This window comes from Prionailurus viverrinus, unplaced genomic scaffold (genome assembly GCF_022837055.1).
Source record: "Prionailurus viverrinus isolate Anna unplaced genomic scaffold, UM_Priviv_1.0 scaffold_49, whole genome shotgun sequence".
In the NCBI taxonomy this organism is placed as follows: domain Eukaryota; kingdom Metazoa; phylum Chordata; class Mammalia; order Carnivora; family Felidae; genus Prionailurus; species Prionailurus viverrinus.
Window position 1 is genome coordinate 416,594 of NW_025927612.1, and position 21,947 is coordinate 438,540.

The 21,947-nt window shown below is 54.1% G+C and overlaps 1 protein-coding gene across 1 annotated transcript; it reads right to left on the reverse strand.

Annotated features, from left to right (window-relative positions):
- Positions 1-14,396: 14,396 nt before the first annotated feature.
- On the reverse strand, positions 14,397-21,215 carry LOC125159383 (paraneoplastic antigen Ma6E-like). Its single transcript, XM_047847726.1, has 4 exons — positions 21,091-21,215; positions 17,374-17,824; positions 15,964-17,163; positions 14,397-14,954 (listed from the first exon to the last, which is right to left on the reverse strand). Exons 2-4 carry the CDS (start codon positions 17,812-17,814, stop codon positions 14,763-14,765), a joined length of 1,833 nt encoding a protein of 610 aa, XP_047703682.1. The 5' UTR covers positions 17,815-17,824; positions 21,091-21,215; the 3' UTR covers positions 14,397-14,762.
- Positions 21,216-21,947: the final 732 nt, after the last annotated feature.

Sequence of the window (21,947 nt, forward strand, 5' to 3'; positions counted from 1 at the left end):
GAATACCTAGGAATAAATCTAGCCAAAGAAATCTAACCAAAATCTATCCACTGAAAACTATAGAAAGCGTATGAAAGAAATTGAAGAAGACACCAAAAAATGGAAAAAGATTCCGTGCTCCTGGATAGGAAGAACAAATATTGTTAAAATGTCAATACTACCCAAAGCAATCTACGTACTCAGTGCAATCCCTATCAAAATAACACCGGCATTCTTCACAGAGCTAGAACAAACAATCCTAAAATTTGTATGGAACCACAAAAGACCCCGAATAGCCAAAGATATCTTGAAAAAGAAAAACCAAAGCAGGAGCCAACACAATCCCAGACTTCCAGCTGTATTACAAAGCTGTAATCATCAAGACAGTATGGTACTGGCACAAAAACAGACACTCAGATCGGTGGAACAGAATAGAGAACGCAGAAAGGGACCCACAAACATGTGGCCAGCTCATCTTTGACAAAGCAGGAAAGAATATCCAGTGGAATAAAGACAGTCTCTTCAGCAAGCGGTGCTGGGAAAACTGGACAGCGACATGCAGAAAAAAAATGAACCTGGGCCACTTTCTTACACCAGACACAAAAAATAAACTCAAAATTTTTGATGGCTTCTTGTCTTACATTTAGGTCTTTGAAAGACCTAAATGTAAGACAAGAAGCCATCAAGATTCCTCGAGGAGGAAGCAGGCAAAAACCTCTTTGATCCTGGCCACAACAAGAGACTTTTAATGACAGAGAACAATCTGAGGGTTGATGGAGGGAGGTGGGTGGGAGATCTCGGGCTAGATGGGTGACGGGCATTAAGGAGCACATGTGTTGTGATGAGCCCCAGGTGTTGTATGTAAGTGATGAACCACTGAATTCTACCCCTGAAACCAAATCCAATATTGCTGTATGTTAACTAAGTAAAATTGAAATTTAAAAAAAAAAAAAAAAAGAATACTAATGATGTATATATGCTGATCTTCTATCTGGCTACCTTGGTGCAGTTGTTATTAATTTTAACAAGTTGTTGATTGATTCTCTTCTGTCTTTTTTGTAATATAGACTCCATAATTCAATAGTTTTCAAATGCTGGTAATTTAGTCTCCTTTTGTAAAATCTCCATCCTGCTCATTTCTTTTTCTCATTGCATTGGTACTTCCAGTGCAAAGGCAAACAGCAGCGGTGGTAGCAGACAGAGGGAATTTATTCTCTAACAGATACGATGCTGCGGTCGGCTTTTTGGTAGCTAATCTTTATTAGGTTAAGGAAGGTGTCTCCATTCTTAGTTTGGTAAGACTTTTCATCAGGTATAAGTATTGTTTTATATCGAATCCCTTTTCTGGATCTATTGAGATGATAATATGATTTTTCTCTTTTAATTTGATATTCATTGAATGACGATGATATATTTTTTTCTGACGCTGAACCATCCTTGTGTTCGTGGGATATATCTTATTCAGTTGTAATGTGTGTGTGTGTGTGCGTGTGTGTGTGCAATGTGTGTGGGTGTGTGTGGGTGTGTGTGTGTGCGCACGCGTGTGTGTGCTTAATATACTTCTGGATTCAATGTTTTCATAGCAACTTCATTGAGATATCATTCATACACCAAACAAGTCATCCTTCTAAAATGTACAAACCGGTGGTTGGGGTTGCTGAATTCAAGTTGCTAATAATTTCTTTAGCATTTTTTACCTATAAATTCCTACACTTCCTATACTTTTTATGTTATACTATATTCATCAAAATACATTTTGGGAGGCACCTGGGTGGCTCAGTCCATTAAGCATCCGACTCCGGCTCAGGTCATGATCTCACGGCTCATGGGTTGGAGCCCCGCGTCAGGCTCTGTGCTGACAGCTCCAAGCCTGGAGCTTGCTTCAGATTCTGTTTCTGTCTCTCTGCCCGTCCTGTGCTCTCTCTCACTCTCTCTCTCTCTCTCTGTGTCTCTCAAATATAAAATAAAACATAAAGAATTGGTAGATTTCCCTCATTTTCTTGTAGCTTGAACAGTTTGTACAAGTTAGGAAATCCTTGAGATCTCGGGGATTTTTTTTTTTTTTTTAATACCTGGAGCCTATTTTTTTCTGGGAAACGTTTGAATACTGCTTTAGGTTCTTTAATGGTGATTTTTTAAAAATTCAGACTTCCTTCCATCCATCCTTACTTAGGGGCTGCTTCCAGGAGCACTGAGCCTGCACATTCAGATGAGAACACGGCCAGCCAGCAGGTGGATCACAGCCTGATGGCATCCTGAGCAGAGGACCAGGTACACCCACACTTATACGCCGGGGAGACTGGGGGGAGATAATGAATGTGTGCTGTTTTAAGCCACTAAGTTTTTGGTCATTTGTTATGCAGATCAGAAAACTCACGGGGCGCCTGGGTGGCGCCGTCGGTTGAGCGTCCCACTTCAGCCAGGTCACGATCTCGCGGTCCGTGGGTTCGAGCCCCGCGTCAGGCTCTGGGCGGATGGCTCAGAGCCTGGAGCCTGTTTCCGATTCTGTGTCTCCCTCTCTCTCTCTGCCCCTCCCCCGTTCATGCTCTGTCTCTCTCTGTCCCAAAAATAAATAAACGTTGAGAAAAAAAAAAAATTAAGAAAAAGAAAACTCACACACCTGTGACAGAGTTGAAGGGTGGTTCCCCCAAAGACGTGTCCACGCGGAAGCTGTGTATGTGAGCTTACTTGAGCATACGGTCTTTACAGATGTGATTAAGTAAAGGATATCAATATGTGGTCACTCTGGATTAGGGTGGACCGTAAACCCAATGACCAGTGTCCACATAAGATGTAGAAGAGGAGAAAGACACACACAGAAACGCAGGAGAAGACCGTGCGAAAGCGGGGGCAAGAGAGTTGAGTTAAATGGCCACAAACCAAAGAATGCCTAGGATTGCTGCTACCACCCAAACAGGGAGAAGCAGACTCTCCCTCAAAGTTCTCAGAAGGAGCCAACCCTGCCCACATGTCAATCTCAGACTTCTGGCCTCCAGAGCTGGGGAGTTGGGGCCAGTCCTACTGCCAGCCTTGGCCTCTCTGCTGGCGGCAGCAAGGGGCTACCGGGCAGCTTTAAGTGTGAGGGCAAGATGCGGCTCACACTTGTCAAGGACCTCTTTGCTCCTGGGCGGCGAGGGCTTTGAGGGAGACTGACCTTGGAGGCTAGGCAAGCCAGAGGAGACCGTCACAGTGGTCCGGGGGACAGAGGGGGGACACGTGAGCAAAGTGAGATGGAGAGGGTGACACACGGGAAAGTCGAATCAGCCAAACAGCAAGAGGAAAGGAGGTAGAAGAAAAGACCCTCGAGCCTTGAACCAGGGTGGCAGAGAGAACCTGAAGCTGACAGGGGGGACAAACTGTAGAGGGTGCACAGAGCCCTTTTGAGATCAAAAAGGGGCCTCCGTTTTGGTACCCAAGTAGACATTGCTTAATGCTTACTAACCCAAGGAAGCAGGAAAAGCAACTTAAACAGGTAATAAGCCGGTTACGAGAGGCCTCCCCCAAGCCTGTCTGAGCCCCTAAGCCGTCCCCAGTGGACTGATCCGTTCACCAACTTCATCCCTGTTAGGTGACTGCGGTGGCCTTTCCTTCCATGGAATGTGATTCTGAGGTCATTGGATTCCAGCTGGGCCAGGGCCTTCCCAATCCTTCCCTATTCCCAAATATGCATAATTAACTTCTAGGTACATGGGGCTCAGCTGTTACAGGGATTAAATCTTCTCGGCCTGTTCCCCGATTCTTACATTCCTTTTGAATTGCGCTGTAAATCCTGGCAGAGAGCAGAATTTTCCAGAGGGGGCAGGCTCTGCCCTGGCCATGCGCCCAAGCTTCCGTCCCTCCTGTACGCTCAGGGCCCATGTGGCCAAGGCCAGTAAACATGTGGTAGCTCCTCCCCTCCGCCCAGCCAGAAATCCTCACGTTCTAATCCCTGGAACCTGTGAATGTGACCTTAGATGGCAACAAAAACAAACAAACAAACAAACAAACAAACAAAAAAGCACTAAAGATGTGATTGAATTAAGGACTTGAGATGGGGAGGTGATCCTGGATCATCTAGGTGGGCCCGAACTGCAACCATGTGGATCACCTTAGAAGACGGTGATTTGAAAGACAGAAGTTAAGAAGGCAACGTGATGGAAGCAGAGAGGGATTTGAATATGCTCTGCTGCTGGCTTTGATAATGGAAGAAGGAGCCACGAGCCAAGGAATGTGGCTCCAGAAGCCGGAAAAGACCGGGAAAATAGATTCTCTCCTAGAGGCTCCAGAGGGAACGTGGCCACGCCAACACCTGGATCTTGGCCTAGTAAGGCTGAACTCCTACTACCTCCACTGCTGACTGTCTAAGCTCCAGGTGCTGAGATGGGCCCTAACAATTTCATCGCTATAATTTTACATTCTTTTTCTTACAGAAGGCCCTCCAAACTGCATAAGCTTTAGACCCCACAGACCATGCATCCACCCATGCCCATGCCTAAACCACCCACTGGCACACCGAATGAGACCCTCACGAGTAGTTTCCTGTGTCAGTGACATTCCAAATGGCCCTGACAGAATGGCTAAAATTAACGACACAGGAAACAACAGATGTTGGCAAGGATGTTGAGAAAGGAGAACCCGTTTGCCCTGTTGGTGGGAATGCAAACCAGTGCAGCCACTCTACAGAACAGTATGGAGGTTTCTCGAAAAAAACTAAACATAGAACTACTCTATGATCCAGCAATTGCACCATTAGGTATGTACCAAAAGGCTACAAAAATACAAAATACAAATCATGATTTGGCCCCTGGCTAGAGACAGCTGAGCACATGGCTCCAGCAGGCTAATACTCAAAAGATGGGGGCGCTTCTCCTCCCCTTTCTGCAGGTTGTAGCACAAAGGTCACTTCCTCAGCATCCCTTTTTCGCCTCCCTCTTCTCCTAGGCTACATTTGGACTCTTTTCTAATCTCAGGTGCCTGGCATTTTCCTACATAGCAGCTATCACCCTTTCTAACCATACATGTAACTGTGGGCTTACTTTTCAATGTCCAGATTATGACATCCACGAGGGCAGGGAGCTGATCGATCCCGGGTCCCCGCTGTATCCCAACAGCGAGCAGAACACCTGGCACACAGTTGGTGCTCAATAACTGGGATGAATGACCAGGCACATGGGAGGCAGAGATGCTGAGGAGGTCGTCAGAGAAGCAACCCTGGAATCCCAGGCAGTGAAGAAAGGGAGCCTGGAAAGGGCTGGGCAAAGGTGGGTGGAGGCAGGGACCGGCACCGGCTCGCATCAAGCTCAAGGGATTGTAGAGGAGCAAGGGTGGGTGGGAGGGTGGAAGGAGGAGGTACGGGCCCAGAGAAGGCACCTAGGCAGAAGAGGTTGGGGTGTGGGGGAAGGGCGGTAGGCCCAGGGCTGTGCCCTTTACAGCAGGGAAGCAAGGCAGCTGTAGGAGGAGAGGCTAGACACAAACAACAGGGACACTCGAGATGGATTTAACTAGATGAGGTGAGCCTAGAAGGGCCAGATTTCACACGTGGGTGGAGGAATGCAGGTACAGGAAGTAACACTGTAGGGCAAAGAGGGTACCAGCCCTTTCTTTTGCCCCCATGGTACGTGGGACAAGAGATGGAGCGTAAGGTGGTGGCCCCTCAGTTGAGGTAGGAGGTGGAGGAGAAGGAAGTACGAAGGCCAAGGGTAATCGGCACAGCAGAAGGCCCGGGGAGGACAAGAGCAAAGGAGGTGATGCAGGTCCAGTGCAGAGAGGGAGTGGGGAAAGGATGGATGCCCAGCATCTCAGTGCCAACCGACGGGAGTCAGGGGGTGAGTCTGATACGGTCAACTGCAGGCAAGATTTCCCAATGGACCTCTGTAGTCGCTGAGAGAGTCCTTCTCTCCCACCAAACTCCGAGCACCACGTCTATGCCCCAAATCCCTAGCCCAGGCTGGCCAAAGCGGATGCCCCACCAATGTCAGTGTCTTTGAACGATACTTACTATGCGAGCCAGCCTGAGGACGCAAACGGCTAGGAGCTGGGGGTGCCTTAGGGAGCCATGTATTCCCTGCCTTCGCCGAGCTTACAGTCGCAAAAGTAAAAGGGGCATCTCTCCAGGAAGACAGTGGGGTCATGAAGTAACGATGCTGGCGACAGAAGCTCTGAGCAGAGCAGGACTCTGTCGCAAAATCCAACACAGCAGAGCCACTCCCTGATGGTGCCGTCTCGGGCACAGCATTCACCGACGTGAGCCTCAGTTTCCTAACATATTCCTCATTTCGGCCCCGCGTATGTAACCCATGAGGCTTTGGCACGCGCATCCCAATTCTACGGGATCCTCTCCTGCCCCTGCTATTCATCCTTCAGGCTTCAGATTCAAGGTCAACTGCTCAGAGGCCTTCTCTAAGCCCCACCCACAGGCAGAATCAGTAAAGGGAGGGCTTGTAAAAGTGAAATGTGGAAAAGTGCTACAAAGTGCCTTTGGTATTTCCTTGAACCGTGAGATCTGAACGGAATGTAACTTTCGGAAAGTTGGTAACCAAAGCAATGGAGTTGAGAGGGTTTCTCAGCAGGGTGGCTTTCATCACTTGACCATGTGGCCACAGAAGCTGCCTCTGGCCCTTCCTGGGCCACCCTGGCCTGAGTCACGGGACTTTCTAGGTTAGAACATATGTTTCCATCAGCCAAGCTGCTGATCAAAGATCTTGTCACCAGTGACCACTCTCCCACCCGCTACCTTTGGAACTGTGCTCACTGACTGAGAGCCAGTTCTCAACCTTGAAGCCTCGGGGTCCTGAAATAGAAACCACCAAGGCAAGGCTTCTGAAGATGGTGCCTCCAGGTGGAAGAGAGATTACCTGGGCTCTGAGGAGCTCCCAAGGAGGTTAAGGACAGCGAGTGAGACACAGGTGGCCCACGATGTTGCAGGCAGTAACAGAGGCAAGGCGGGAGACACTTGGAGAGGGTGTCTGTGGCAGAAGGGGTCCCAAATGTGGGAAAATGACCCAGCCTGAGGAGGCAAGGGCACCGGTGGCCAGTGGGGCTGCCGGCCTGCTGCTGGGCTGTGTGATTATGCTGACAAAATATGCCAGCTACCTCCTCTGGGCCACCTTCTTTCCAGTTGGGGCACTTGGAGATGCAAAGAGAAGGCAGCCACGCCTCTTACCACTTCTCTGCCTCCAAAGGTCCCTCAGATACCCCGTCACCTGCCCTTGCCTGGAGGGGGTACTTAAAACTGGCCTTCAGGGCCCCAGGCAAGACCCAGGGCCCCTGGAGCCCTGAGAAGATAGCCCTCACAATCCCCCTTTCTTGGACGCTGCAGCGTGGGAGCCCTGCTGCCCTCTACATTTCACTTCATCTTCAGGTAGTACAGCTTTGAGAAACATGTCATGCCTTAGGCACCAAAGAAATGGCTTTCCTCCATCCCTCAGATCCTAACTTGAATCAGGGCCAAGGGACACCCACCCTGATATCTGTGGATTGTCATGCGCATGTATTTTTTGAGGGCTCGCTAATTCAACATGGCTACCTGAGCCTTTTCATTGGCCACAATAGATGGGGGTGGGGGGTGGGGGTCTTTAAGAAAATGGCACTGCTGGAGCGCCTGGGTAGCTCAGTCGGTTGAGCATCCGACTTTGGCTCAGGTAATGATCTCGTGGTTCATGAGTTTGAGTCCCGCATCGGGCTCACTGCTGTCAGCACAGAGCTCGCTTTGGATCCTCTGTCGCTCTCTTCTCTCTGCCCTTTCCCCACTCACGCTGTCTCTCTCAAAAATAAATAAACCATTTTGAAAGAAAGAAAGACGGACAGAAAGAAAGATTGAAAGAAAGAAAGAAAGAAAGAAAGAAAGAAAGAAAGAAAGAAAATGCCACTGCCATAGGACCCCATTATAGTTCAAAAGTCTGGAGTGCCTTGGGACAGACAGGAGAAGTGACGGAGAATTGCTGTCCTTAGTTCTAATATCAGCGACATCGAGAGTACATAAAGCCACTCACTTCCTCCACCAGATTCCCCAACATGCAACACACACATGCACATCAACCATAGTCCCCAAGTCCTCACCTAGCGTGGCCAGCCTCATGCCCAGGTGGCCCGCCTTCCTGCCCATGTTCTCTTTTCAGCCTTTACTCCTAGGGGAGGGGAGGGAGATCTCCTCATTGGGGTGGGGGTGGGTTTGAGGCATATCCACAGGAGACCATTCTAAGTGATATTTGTGACTCCACAGGCCTGTGGGACTCCCCGGCTCGTCCTTGTCTCCCTCATCCAAGCAGGTGGCCCACAGACTGCATAGTGGCCCCAGACCCACACTTACCAAAACAAAGAACACACTGCCAGAGAAGAGAAGTGCGAGCTAGGTGGTGACTGACAATTGGCCTTGGGCCCAGAAATTAGGAGCGAGATCAAATCTTAAGCTACAACGTTTTGTTCTAGAACCACTGTCTGTCAGAACTCATTCGTCTGAGACCCACAAAGGGCGGGTGCCTTTAGTCCCACAGTGAACTGCTGTTAGAGTTGATCAAATGCTTAACTTGACCGGGAGCAGCGCAGGCTTGTTTACAAAGGCCAAGGTGACTTGTATGAATCTTCAGATGGAACTAAACGCCTAAAGCCAGATCAGGTAGGATGGCTCCTGTTGTGACATGTCGGTTACCAGTGGCACCGTCTGCCTGGCTGGCTCTCTCGGGCAAATTACTTCCCGTTGAACTTATAAAGGATTCTGTGCCTTTTAAGGCTGTGGATTCCAGATTCCACCGGAGTAAAGCCTATTGCGTGGCGCAGACTCACTGTACCTAAAGGCGAGATCACTTGGCTGGGAAGCAGCTCTCTGCATGTGGTTTTTCCCTTGCAAATCCCATCACCCATGTCACAGGAGCAGTCTGCTGTTGCCGTGGTGAATTAGTGTTGTACTGCGACCTTGATTCTGAGCAGAAATGTACGTTGCCTTGACCATGATTACACAAAACACGTTGTCTAGGAAACAGAACAGGAAGGGCTAGATCATTCTTGGCTTTGACTAAAAGCCACACAAGGTTACCTTGTACCCAGTGGGGTCTCAGCTTTCCTCCAGGGTCTCTAGGCTCTGTGTTGTGTGTGTGTGTGTGTGTGTGTGTGTGTGTGTGGCAGAGAGAGAGACTGACAGACAGACAGACAGAAAAGGGAAGAGCGCTAGCTTTCCTCTGCACACGTTGGGAAGTTTCAAGCCAAGCCAAGCTTGTGCAGCTGTTGTTTGGAAGCAGAGGGGGCTTGCAGAGCCCTCTCCCCGTCTCTTACTGGGAGGCTGCTGGGGAATGGAGCAATAACAACTCTGGCCTCCTGTGTGTTCTGTCACCCAATGCAGTTCCAGAGCTGATGAGGCGTGACACTGTGGGAGGGCCCCACTGGGCTCTGGAAAGTGCTGGTTTGCCATAGCGAGTGCCTGGATCCATCTATGGGAAGCTCCCACACACTCTCCTCTCTCCCTCTTCTCTCTCCCTCTTCTCTCTCTCTCTCTCTCTCTCTCTGTCTTTCTCTGTCTCTCTAACACACACACACACACACACACACACACACACACACACGTATATTTCCTTGCCTAGCTTCTCTCCAAGCCTCTGCTCTCATTTTGTACAAGACAAATATGTCTCCAGGTGGCCATTGTGTATGTGGTCTCCTTGGTTGTATTTACTCCAAGTGTGAATTGCTCTTAGTGTGGCTTTTATCTCAGTAATATTTGTATTTCCCTCTTCCAATTCTTTTCTGAGTACTGCTGCCTTCCTCTCATTTCCTTCTATTTTCTCATCATTTCTTTAAATTCTCTTTTCTGGGGCGGCTGAGTGGCTCAGCTGGCTAAGCGTTACTCTCTTGATTTCGGCTCAGGTCATGATCCCAGGGTCTTGGGATCTAGCCCCACATCAGGGAGCTCTGTGCTGACAGCACGGAGCCTACTTGGGATTCTCTCTCTCCCGCTCTCTCTCTTCCTCTCTCTCTCTCTCTCTCTCTCTCTCTCTCCCCTCTCTCTCTCTCAAAATAAGTAAATTGAAAAAATAAATTCTCTTTTCTTTTGAGAAATCATCTTTTCTGGAATTGCTTTGCACCTGTGGAGGTTTTTTGTGTTTTGTTTTGTCTCGAGTCTTCCTGTATGTTTTGTGCAATTTCCCCTTGTGATGTGCCTTTCATCTGCTGTTTGCTTCTGTTCCTTTCCTCCTCTTACTATGTGTGTAACTGTTGCTGTTGCCAGTTCATGTATAGGACCCACGATGGGTTGTGAACACACTTGATTTTGCCAACACGTCCACACCGTCTCTAGCTTCCACATTACCTGACTGGGTCTCCGCAGTGACGCTCCACACTCCTGCGGCCTGTCCCTCAGTTTCATCACTCGAACCAGAGATTCGTTTTCTATTTTTCTATGACTTTGCAGACTGTGATCCCTGACTCGCGAGCAGTCTGATTCTTGCTCCCTTCCTGAGGAGGCATCGCTGACCCAGCTGGCTCCCTACCCCGTCCAGACATAGCAGTGTTTGCCTGGAGAGCGTCCTAATTTGTGGTTTGGAGTTGCTGCGGTTCCCAATGCCATTTTTCTCTTTGAAGCTGTCTTTGAAGCGAAGCCAGCCCATCACTCTTCTGTACGACTAGAGAGGCAAAGAGCCCAAGGCCTTGAAGGAATTGCCTTTCTTAAGTGGGTATCTTTTGCAGGCAGCTGAAACTTAGGCATGAGCGCAGAGCACCCCTGGCTGGTCACCAGGGGGCTCTGTACTGGCTCTGGCCCTTTTGACGGGCAAGATAAGGCTTCTTGGGCAATTCCTGAGTCTGAGCTTTTCTTAAACCAGGACCCAGCAGGGCATCCGATTGTGGACCTTCTCATTCACTTCGGAATAAGTTAACAGAGAAGCAACCCCTGGCAGGCAAAAGTAAGAAGGACAATGAGGCATGAAAGCATGCCCCAGGAGGACACAGTGGAGCAAGGGGCAACAAGGAGCCAGCAGCCATGGGCTGGGGGCAGCCAGGGCAGGGCAGCCCCCAGGCAGGGAGTTCTCCGTGAGCCGGGTGGATGAGGGCCTGGTTCAAGGCCGGGCCTCGGTGTGCCTGCCGGTTGAGGCTCCTTCGAGATCAGAACGCACTCCCTAAGGGATACAGATGATGTAGCACAGGGATTACACCCCTCTCGGTCAGGGGAGCCGCTCCTTTGGGGCCTGATCTCAGCAGAGCTGGCGTGAGGGGAGCAGAGAGGGTGAGCACCGCAGGGGTCAAGAACAAACTGGAAGCCACATCTGTGTCCCACCACTTCACCCCTGGCCCAGCACTTGGAGAAGTGGAAGGAGGCAATTCGGTGGCAGCAGCAGGGCCATAACACCTGGCCTCACTGCTATACTGGCCTCAGGAGTATGTTTGTAAATACCCTTGCTTCATTCATCTCTCCCTTCCAATTCTTGTGCAGATTGCTCCTGGGGTCAACCCTAACCCGGACCGGACCATACGGGGCAGGGAATTCTGGGAGAACTAGTTGCAGCTTAGCCCAGTGGACACGGTAAACCTCATAAATGCTGTCCTCTGTCTGGGGGTGCCTCCCTGCCTCCTCTGCCCCTCCACAACACGCCCCTATGTGGTGAGGGGTCACCCATTTTGTTTCCGAGGGACGTGTGCCTTGGCTCCCTGAGCCTCCCACAGTGCTGTGGGCGCCTGTCTCCTCGGGTGCTGGTGGGCGGGGCTGGGAGAGAGGATCCCTGAGGGGCACCTGCCCAGGGCCAGTCCCATGGAGAGCACAGCTAGGCAGCGCCGCCCCTGCCCCTGCCACACCGCTGGAGCCAGCGGAAGCCTGAGCTCCTGGTGCAGCCCTCTTGGCAAGCTTCCCGAGGCCACCTGGATCCCAGCATATCTGGAACGCACCAGACGGCAAGAGCGGCAACTTAACACGACGATGAGGGAAGCTGGCCACCACGGGAACAGGCGTGCGCTGCATCTCAGCCCTAAACCTTCGAAAACACGGCTCTGGGGCCCGCGACGTGGCCACTGGGCACAGGCTCACCGAGGTCTCCCTCAAGCCATCCTCAGCCCAGATCCCCGCATACCCAGAAGTTGCTGGCTCCCTGGGCACCTGGCTGCCAGGACGGTCTCTGGAGCCCCGCCCCGGTGGACTTGTCCCCTGAAGTCGTGTGGCCACCAGAACGTGTGCGCAGAGCAAGACTCAGCCCCCCACGCCAAGCCGCTGTTGGGGAGCTGCTCAAGGCCAGCTCCTGAGTGCCCTCCAGGGGCACAAAGCCGCGTCCCCCCACCCCCCACTCAAGCAGCCAGCAGGCTTCCCTCTGTTTCATTGCTCAGGGCACTCCATAGTGGGGTCTTACTGGTCCTTTGCTGAATACAGTCACCCCCTGTACAGACAGGAGCTGGGCTGGGACTGGAATAGGCGAGGGGGCCAGGTGGGGGTGTCAGCAGCGTCTGCACTAGGCTTCAGGGAGGGCAGTCCTCTCTCCAAGCTGCCACCCCTTAGCCAACTGTCAGCCATGGATCTGCGCCCCCCCCCCACACACACACACACACCTGGAAAGGGTGTGACCGGTGGGGCAGAGGATCCCTCCCCCCACCCCCCCGCACTCCTCAGGACTCTACCAGCCGCCCCAGAGTACAGGCAGGGACAGGACGGGGCTAGACCGACACGGACTTGCACTGTGGGCCAGACAGAGGGCACGGGAAGGAAACTGAGAAGGAAACGTGGAAGATGTTATCGAGGCCTGTGAGGATGTCCCTGACCACCCCATCTGGGACACGAGTGAAGCACCGGAAGCTCAGGACTTCCCCCCGAGCACCCAGGCTGCTCGGCCCCCTCAGCTGGCTGCTGTCAGCCAATGGAGTCTTCCTCTAATTCACACACAAACTTCACCTGGGCCTGGGAGGGGTTCTCAGGCAGGGACGTGTGCCCTCACCCCAAACCGGGGGCTCCCCGCTCTCCACCAGACTGGCTCCCCCTCGGACGTCAGCTGTAGCACTCAGCCCCAAGGCACAAGAGGCCAAGGCCCACCCACGCTGTCCCATACCCCAGGGGCCAACACCTTGAGCTCCCCCACCCTGCTTACCCCCAACCTGCCCTGGAGGCACGAGACATGGCCCCAACTGCCAGCTGCCCAGCAGGAACTGCAATACAAACACCTACTCCTGTGCGGACACTGGATGCTCTTCTAGCAGGTGTCATCGGGGGCTCCCGTACCACGCGGAGTCTTTAGCAATCGCATCTCACTGCAGCTGATGGCAGCACAAATGAGCTGAATAGCAGGTGTCTCGCGGCTGTTTGGGGAGGGCTGGAAAGCCAGGCTTGGGGGCTTTGCAGAGAGGAACAAGGGTCTGAATCGCACTGCTGTGCCGCGCTGAGGGCACTCCTATGGCAGTGGGCACAGACACTGTGACTTGCGGCCCTGATGCCGGACGTGGATGCCGCCGTGAGACCTACGGCTGTGGCTGCTCCTCGGGAGACGGGTCTCACTGCCCCTACTGCCACCAGCCCGCCTGGGACCAATCTGGGGGGCCCCGACTCGTTCCCGTCTCTGGCCCCAGATTCATCTGATTGATGGCTCCTGCTCATGTGCCCAGGCCCTAGCTGTAAGGGAGGCTGGAAGAGTGCCAACCTGGCATTTTCTGCTCCTTTCACAGCTGGCACATCCAGTGGCAAATTCCTGGGACACCGGGCTCACCCAAATGGTCTGACGGCTTCCCACTGCCCTTAGTGTGAAACCCAACTACCCGCCCTCCCCCATCCTTGAACATGACCCCTGCAGACAGCAAACCTTCCCCGCCCGCAGCTAGTGTGGGTCCTCCTTCATTGTGCATCCCAGCGGCCCCAACTTTCTTTTTGCCTTGAGAGCAAGTCTTTTTGCAGGTGGAGGGGGTAGGAAAATGTACCCATTTTCCAGAAACCCCACAAGTGTCTAATCGGTTGCTCAGTAAGTATTGTCAATGTTGTTGCATGCTGAGATTTTCACATTTACAATACCTCAAATTAAAATACATTTGGGTTTCTTTTTTTTTTTTTTTCCCCAAAAAAATCCTATCCCGTTTTAACGCTGGCACTCTCACCAAGGATGCTATAGGCTTTGGAAGCACGACAGCTCTTGGTCGCATGGCCCCACTCCATGCATCACACACCTTAAGCAATATTCAATCCCAGGAACTGGATGCCAGTGACCCCTTTAGCATAGTCAAGGGAAGAAAAAGCATGACTACTCCCGCTCAATTTCAAAGGTGACAGGATCATCCCAAGATGAAGACCAATGGGACCGCAAAACTTTGTAATTCACCTGTAAAATAGAACGGCCCTCAAAAACATCCTATTTTTCCTGTCAAAGTGCCTACCCTACCCTGTCACTGGAGAAGCCTCCCATGGGTGCCGAACAAGAATATTTTCTCTGGCTCCCTCTCCCAACCCCAGGTGACCCTTTCCTCGACTGCCCACAGCAGAGGCAGCACTCAGCTGAAACATTCAATGAACTTTATTGAACAGAAACATTTGCTGAAACCATTGAAGAGAAGGAGGGACAACACAGAGAGGAACGCCGAGCAGCCACTACAGCCCACAGGTCACAGCCCCCCTCCTCTTGGGGTCCCAAATGAGGTGCCCCTGTTCCCCCCAACACCGTGGCCCCCCCGCCATAGCCTCCCTTCCTGAGGGCCCCACGATCGGCCTCTGGCCAGGATGATGGACGCTGGCCATGGCCCCTCACTCCAGGGCACTCTCCCCTCTGGCCGACATGCTGGGGCCTGGCCCTGCCCTATGGCCTGCACAGGACAGTCACAGGACGCTGCAAAACGCAGCATGGGGCACTCGGACAAGCCAAAGAAACTCAGTCACAAGTAACAAGAGAGTGGCACATCACAGCACGGTTTCCACGGAGACTCCCGCAGGCCACCTCTGTCCTTGGTCCAGTGCCTCCTTCCTGAGGTCGCGGGGTCAGCACCAGCCGTGCCTTCTTCTGTCCTTCCCGCCATCTCCTGGGACTGGGCTTCGACAGGTCTCCGGGGCGGGGTGGGGGCGGCTGCTCAGATAAGAACACACACACATCTCCACAAGAACAAGCAGCAGTTGGCCTAAACCTACACCGAGGAAGCATGGGCTGAGCTCACGACACCGCACGACAGCGAGCAGAGCCTGGGCTCGCACTGAAGCTCGTGCCACACACCCGGGGCTGAGAGGTGGCTGCTGCGTCAGGCCAGGACACCCGCCGCGGGCTCCTGCACACCTCAGGGCTCTGCACGGGAATGGTAACTAGGGTGCGTGTAGGGGGAGCTGGGGGTGCCACTTGACACGGGGGGGGGGGTCGTCACTAAGTGGCCTACAGAGGCACAAGTGGGCTTCTCAGAGCGTGGAGTGACGTGCTCCACGGGTCAGTGAATGAGGGTCCCCCTCTTGGGCGGCCCGAGGGGCCGGCACCCTTGAGACGGCCCCTACCATCTCCCAGGCCAGTGTGGGTGGCACACATTTTCAGGTGCCCCTCACCTAGGCTAGGGCCAGCCACTCAGGGGTGCTTCCCAGGCTGGCTGCCTGGACTGGCAGGGTTTCGCGCTGGGGCTGGGGCTGGGGCTGGGGCTGGGGCTGGGGCTGGGGCTGGGGTGGAGCTGCCATGGGAGGGGGCACCTCTCCCTGCCCCACTCTGCATCAAGTATGGTCATCCTGGTCCGTTGGAAGGGCTGATGGTGGTGGCCAGGGTGCCTTGGGAAGATGGGGTCCTGGGAATTTGGGCTGGGTGGGTTGTTGCCTCCATGTGGGGAGAGGCTGCTGCCCTGGCGTGGCCTCCCCCTGCCTCCAGAGCGCTGCTGCCTGAGAGGAGAGGGGGCCCCTGGGCCTTCTGAGCCTATTTGCCCGAGGAGGACTTGGGGGGCCTCACCTCCCCAGCCCCGTCCTCGTTTCCCGACTCCTCTGGGATGGGCTTGGGCCCCTCCTCCAGGGGCTCCCCAGCCTCCTGGTCTCCTGCCTGGGCGAGGCCCTCCGGCTCACAGCCAGGACCTCCCGGGCCCTCCCTGGAAGCGCTGCCCATCAGCCCTTGCCTGAGCTAGGCCCGCAGAGGCGGGAGCATTTTCATCTTCCTGCGTGGCAGGGAAGATCTTGGGGGCCTCCTCAGGGACGAGGGCTGCCCTGGCGGCATCATGGGCTTCAGGAGCAGCCGTATCAGCTTCGGCACTGCCAGGAACGGCCTCACTGGCCCCTAGGTTGGCCGGGGCAGCCTGGGAAGCATCTTCCCTGGCTGGGGAGGCTTCGGCAACCTCTCCACTGGCCCGGGCAGCGGCCAGGCCTCCGGTGCCCACACGGGCCCCCTCTTCCACTTGCAAGTGCTCACTCCTAGCTGCGGTGGCCTCCCATGCCTCGGTCTCCTGAATGAGCCGCAGCATGCCCAGGAAGCCAGGTGGTCTCCTGTCCAGCCGCATCCTCCTCAGCTTGTTCTCGAGCATCTCGTTGGGGCGGGCCCGCATCAGCACCTGCTGGGCGCGCAACTGGTCCGCAACGTTGGGATGGATGGCCCCCTTCTCCACGGCCGACTGCAGCAGGCCTTCCAGGCGAATCACATAGACAAAGAGAGTCTCCTGGGGCCGCTGGCCACAGGTCAGGAACTTCAGCCGTGCGGTCGTGGGGGTGTCCTTCCTCCCAAACACCTGGACCAGCGCGGCCAGGCAATCCTGTGCAGGGACGTCAGGGTTTTCTGCCAGGAGGCCGCACACGAGATCCAGTGCGGGGCCACCCAAGCTCTCCATCAGCCTCCTCCTCCTCTCCCTTTCTGTGATGTGGCACCACAGGTACAGCATGTCGCTGGTGTGATCCAGCCAGCTCTCAAAGGACTCTTCTTCTCGGTGTGGCTCTTCCATTCCAGGAAAGGTTCTCAGTTTCATAGAGGCCCTGTTTTCCAGCACAGGCTGCCAGGCCGGGCTCCAAGGCTGGGTCCAGGATCTTCCCGCACCTATGGCTCCTGCCACACCCACAGCTCCTTCCTCACCTGCAGGTCCCGCCTCACCTGCAGCTCCTGCCACACTCACAGATCCTAACAAACCTGCAATTCCTGCGTCCCCAGCGGCTCCCTCCTCATCTGACTCTCCTGCTTCCTCTTCAGGCCCTGCCTGGCCCACAGCGGCTGCCCTGCCTCCAGTTCCTTCCTCACCTCCAGCCACTGCCCGGCCTCCAGCTCCTGCCTTGCCTCCAGTTCCGTCCTCACCTCCAGCTCCTGCCCCGCCTCCAGATCTTGCCTCACCTCCTGCCTGGCCTCCAGCTTCTGCCTGGCCTCCTTCCTCACCTCCAGCTGCTGCCCCGCCTCCAGCTCCTTCCTGGCCTCCAGCTTCTGCTTGGCCTCCTTCCTCACCTCCAGCTGCTGCCCCGCCTCCAGCTGCTGCCCCGCCTCCAGCTCCTTCCTGGCCTCCAGCTTCTGCCCTGTCTCCAGCTGCTGCCCCGCCTCCAGCCGCTGCCCCGCCTCCAGCTCCTTCCTTGCCTCCAGAAGCTGCCTTGCCTCCAGCTCCTGCCCCATCCCCAGCTCCTGCCTCGCCTGCCAGGGCAACCCCTGCTTGCCTCTGGGTCTGTGCAAGGAAATTGAGTGTATCCTCTGACTCTGATTCCGGGGCCTGGGGCAGGAAGACCACAGTCCAGGGTCCTCCCATGCCTGGTATTTGTCGGGGGATCACACTTCGGTTTAAATACTGAGCCATCTCCACCAAGGCGACCTTGGATCTGAACTCCTTTCTGAACACCTTGCCCAGCACTCGGTATCTGCCCAGGGGGTGGAGGGCAGCCTGCACGGCCTCCTGGAATTCCTGGTCCTCACAGTCGTCGGGAATGCCCAGGATGAGCAGCGAGCGCTGCTCATTCACGCCCATCCACCTGCACCAGTCACGCAGCACTGCCAGTGCCATCGCCATTGCTCACAACCTGAGGGTGGAGAGAAATGACTGGAGAGGGGCACAGACTGTCGCAGCGTGAGCCCCAGCCTGTGAGTGCAAAGGGGCGAAGGGTGTGTCCAGAGCACACAGCGCCCCCCCCCCCCCGCCACCGCACAGCCAAGCCCATCCTCCTCACACTGGTGGCCCCCTCTGCCTCTCCTCCTGTTTTGTTTGATTTTCCAAAAACTTTTTTAATACTATACTAACTTATTTACTAGATACAGAGCTGAGCTAGTCACCTTTTCTTTTTTTTTTTTCTGGCATCACCTTTAGGAATTGCTGTTTCTCCCGAGTAATATGTCAAGGTTTCAAACTTTTTATGTACATTTTTCCATAATATTCTCTCCCTTCTCTTTCTGATGTCTGTCTGATCTATAGGGATAGCCCTCTTTCATTCCTGATACTGGTAGTGTTCCCTTCCTTCTTTCTTGATTACACTCAACAGGGCTTTACCACTTTTGTTTCTCTTTTAAAAAAAATTTGGGGGGGGGGCACCTGGGTGGCTCAGTCAGTTAAGCCTCCGACTTCGACTCAGGTCATGATCTCATGGTTTATGAGTTCAAGCCCCATATCGGGCTCTGTGCTGACAGATAGCTCAGAGGTGGGAGCCTGCTTCAGATTCTGTGTCTTCCTTGCTCTCTGCCCCTCCCCCATCCCTTCTCTCTCTCTCTCTCTCTCTCTCTCTCTCTCTCTCCCTCTTTCTCTCTCTCAAAAAAATTTTTTTTTTTAATTTTCTTTAGGTTTGGGGCACCTGGGTGGCTCAGTCGGTTAAGCGTCCAACTTCAGCTCAGGTCATGATCTCCTGGTTCACGAGTTTGAGCCTGGCGTCAGGCTGTGTGCTGACAGCTCTGAGCCTGGAGCCTGCTTCAGACTCTGTGTCTCCCTCTCTCTCTGCCTCTTCCCTGCTTGCGGTCAGTTTCCCTCCCTCTCTCTCTCTCTCTGTCTCTCTCTCTCTCTCTCTGTCTCAAATGAAAACATTAAATTATTTTTAAGCTTATTTACTAGTTTTTGAGAAAGAGAGAGCTAGGGAGTGTCAGAGAGAGAGGGAGAGAGAGAATCCCAAGCAGGCTCTGCACTGTCAGCACAGAGCCCATTGTGGGGCTTCAACTCACAAACCGTGTGATCATGACCTGAGCCAAAACCAAGAGTCGGACACTTAACCGGTGAGCCACCCAGGCTCCCCTTGTGTCTCTCTTAAAAACAGAAGCCGACATATGGCTTTGTTAAATGTCTCCATAATTTGCTTTCTAGTACTGATTTCTTTTCTTAGTTACAGCATTTTTTCAGCCAGCTAATTTTGCATTTACTTTATTCTTTTTACAGTTTCTTTGAATGCACCATTAGGTCATTGACTTTATGCCTTTCTTCTTTTCTAATATAAATATTTAGAACAATACATTTTCTTCTGATTGCTTCTTTAGCTGCCTCCCAATAATTTCAGTAAGTCGTGGGTTTATTATTCAGTTTGAAATATTTTCCAAGTTCCTTCGTGCTTTCTTCTTTGAGCCACGAATTTCCAAATATTTAAAAATACGTTACCGTTACTAATTTTAAATAAAACTCCCCTGTGACCAGACAACTTATTATGTAAAAACACAATCCGTTAAAACTCATAGAGACTTTTTTATGGCCCAACATATGATGTATCTGGGTGAATGTGCAAAGCACTTTTGTAAAGAATCTGTATTTTCTGTGGAGAACAAGGTCTTGCCCCTCCCACAGCTAGAATCCTTATTCCATCTCCCATCTCCGAGGCGACCCGGAGGCCCCCCCCCCACCGGTACCCCCCCCCCCCAGAACCCCTCCCCCACGCACCCTGGGCCAGTCAGTGCAGTACCTTCCAGCCCATCCCCCTCCCCGCACCCAGGCTCACGGCAGGGTGGCAGCACCCATCTAGTCCCTGGAAGCAGGGCTCCCCGACACGCTTAGACATTAGCCTTCCTCTCCCACCTCCTCACAACCGGAGCTCTCTGTCCCCCCTCCCAACCGTTACCCCTCGCTCCCTTGCTCTCCACACCCTCAGCCAGTCACCCTCCCTTGTGGCCCTCCGAGTCGGAGTCGCGCACCCACCTTAGCCGTCCCCTCTAGCCTCCCCACACCGAGGAGTCCTCCCACCAGCGCCTGCCAGCAGGGACCCTTCCCCCCCACACACAGGCACACACCCCGAGCGGGCGCCCCCTTCTTGCCAGGGGCAGTTGGCGCCCTTCTTTCCCTGCTCCCCCTTCCGCCCCGCACAGCCCGGTAGCTTCCCCCCCCCCCACGCCTCCCCAGTCCTAGGCTCCTCCCCATCCCCCCCACCTCAGCAGGGCGCTCTTCCCCCTCCCCTTCCGCCACTCCCAGTAGCCGTTAGTCCTCCCACCCAGTCTGAGCACCGGGCACCCTTCCTCTCCCGCACCCCCAACACCAGTGGTCAGGAGCTCTCTCCCCCTAGCCCCCGAAGCTAGCCGCCACCGCCCAGCGGCCAGCCCTGCCCTCTCACCACCCCACCAGGAAATCGTCCCCGCCACCGTCCTCCCCAGCGGTGCTCCCCTCAGGCCTCCAGCCTCTGGCACCAGGGAGCCCTCCTTACCTGCTCCTCACAAGCTTAGATATTAGCCCCACTGGAGTGCCCAACCAGACGCCCTTCAGCCAGCAGGCCTCCTCTCGGGCCTCCGACACTGTGGAATCTTTCCTTCCCTCGGCTGCCCCCGCCCCGCTCCCACACCGCCACGGGCGTCCGCGTTAGTTCTCCCCTCACCCGCAAGCATGCCCACCGTCCCCCGAACCTCCATTCGTGCCACGAGGCCTCTTTTCCGCCCAACGCCCGCCCACGAGCCCTCTATTCAGGCGACTGCCCCTCCCCCCATGAGCCCTCTATTCGGCCACGAGGCCTCTATTCCGCCCAACGCCCGCCCACGAGCCCTCTATTCTGCCCAACGCCCTCCCCCCATGAGCCCTCTATTCGGCCACTAGGCCTCTATTCCGGCCACAGCCCCCACACAAGGCCGCTATTCCGGACACCCCCCCCCCCAGCCCTCTTTTCTGGCCACGAGCCCTCTACTCCGGCCACCAGCGACCCCCCACAAGCCTTCTATTCGGGCCACGGGCCCCCCCCCCCCAGGAGCTCTCTATTCAGGCGAATGCCCCCCCCCCCCCCACGAGCCTTCTATTCCGGCCATCCTCACCCACCTCGGCTCCCCGCCTGGGCACCCGCACCCGACGCAGCCGGGAACTCCGAAGCCCCGGCGCTAACACGGCCCGCGCCCACCCTCTTACCTTCTCCAGCTGGGGGACCGACCCCACGCTCCCACTCACAGGGGTCTGAAGAACTCGCCTCAGCCGCACAGCCGGGAACTGCGTGGCCGCCTCTCCCAAGCACTCGGTGCGAAGGCCACGCGGGCTTCCAGCTCTCCCAGAAGCCCCCAGGCCGAGAAGCTAGAAAGTTCTCGGCGACGCGCTCTTTACGGAGCAAATGATTGGACCAGGAGAGCACGTGAGGAGGCAAAATGTTACTGTAGCGACTGGGCCTCGCGAGCCGTGGGGGCTCGAGGTTCCAAGGCTCGGAGCCTGCAGAAGTCTCCCCGCCTTCACTTTGCACCCATACGACGGCCTACCGACAAGGCGGTGGCGTCGGAGGGACAGACCTGCAGACCCAGGGCTCATCGTGGCGAATCGGGCAGAGTTCCTTCAGAGGTGGCTTTCTATGGTGGTTGGTAAGGTCACAAACATATTCTCTATTTCTATTGATTTCGGATCTAGCTGTTTCAACTGCTGAGGCACACATGTTAAAATCTCCACCTATACTTGTGGGAAAGTCTGTTTTTCTCTGGATTCTGTCAACTTTTGTTTCATGTATTTGGCAGCCCTTTTATTGGCTGCAAGGACGTCTATCAGTTCTGTGTTCCTGATTAATTGATGCTTACATCATCATTACCTTTTATGTCGGGTGATAGTCTTTGCCTTTAAATATGTTTTGTCTAATTTAATAGAGCCATTCCCACTTTCTTAGGCTTACTATTTGCATGCTATATAATGTGGGATTCTCTCACTATCAACATATCGGAGTCTTTATTTTTATTATTTAAAAAAATGTTTTTTAATGTTTATTTATTTTTGAGACAGAGACAGAGCAT

Coding starts and splice junctions, on each gene's coding strand:
- LOC125159383 (XM_047847726.1), bottom strand. CDS start 17,814: ATGGCGATGGCACTGGCAGTGCTGCGTGACTGGTGCAGGTGGATGGGC. Junction 17,164..17,373: donor GAGGCAAGGAAGGAGCTGGA/GGCGGGGCAGCG, acceptor GCTGGAGGCCAG/GCAGGAGGTGAGGCAAGATC. Junction 14,955..15,963: donor CCTCTGCGGGCCTAGCTCAG/GCAAGGGCTGAT, acceptor TTATCTGAGCAG/CCGCCCCCACCCCGCCCCGG.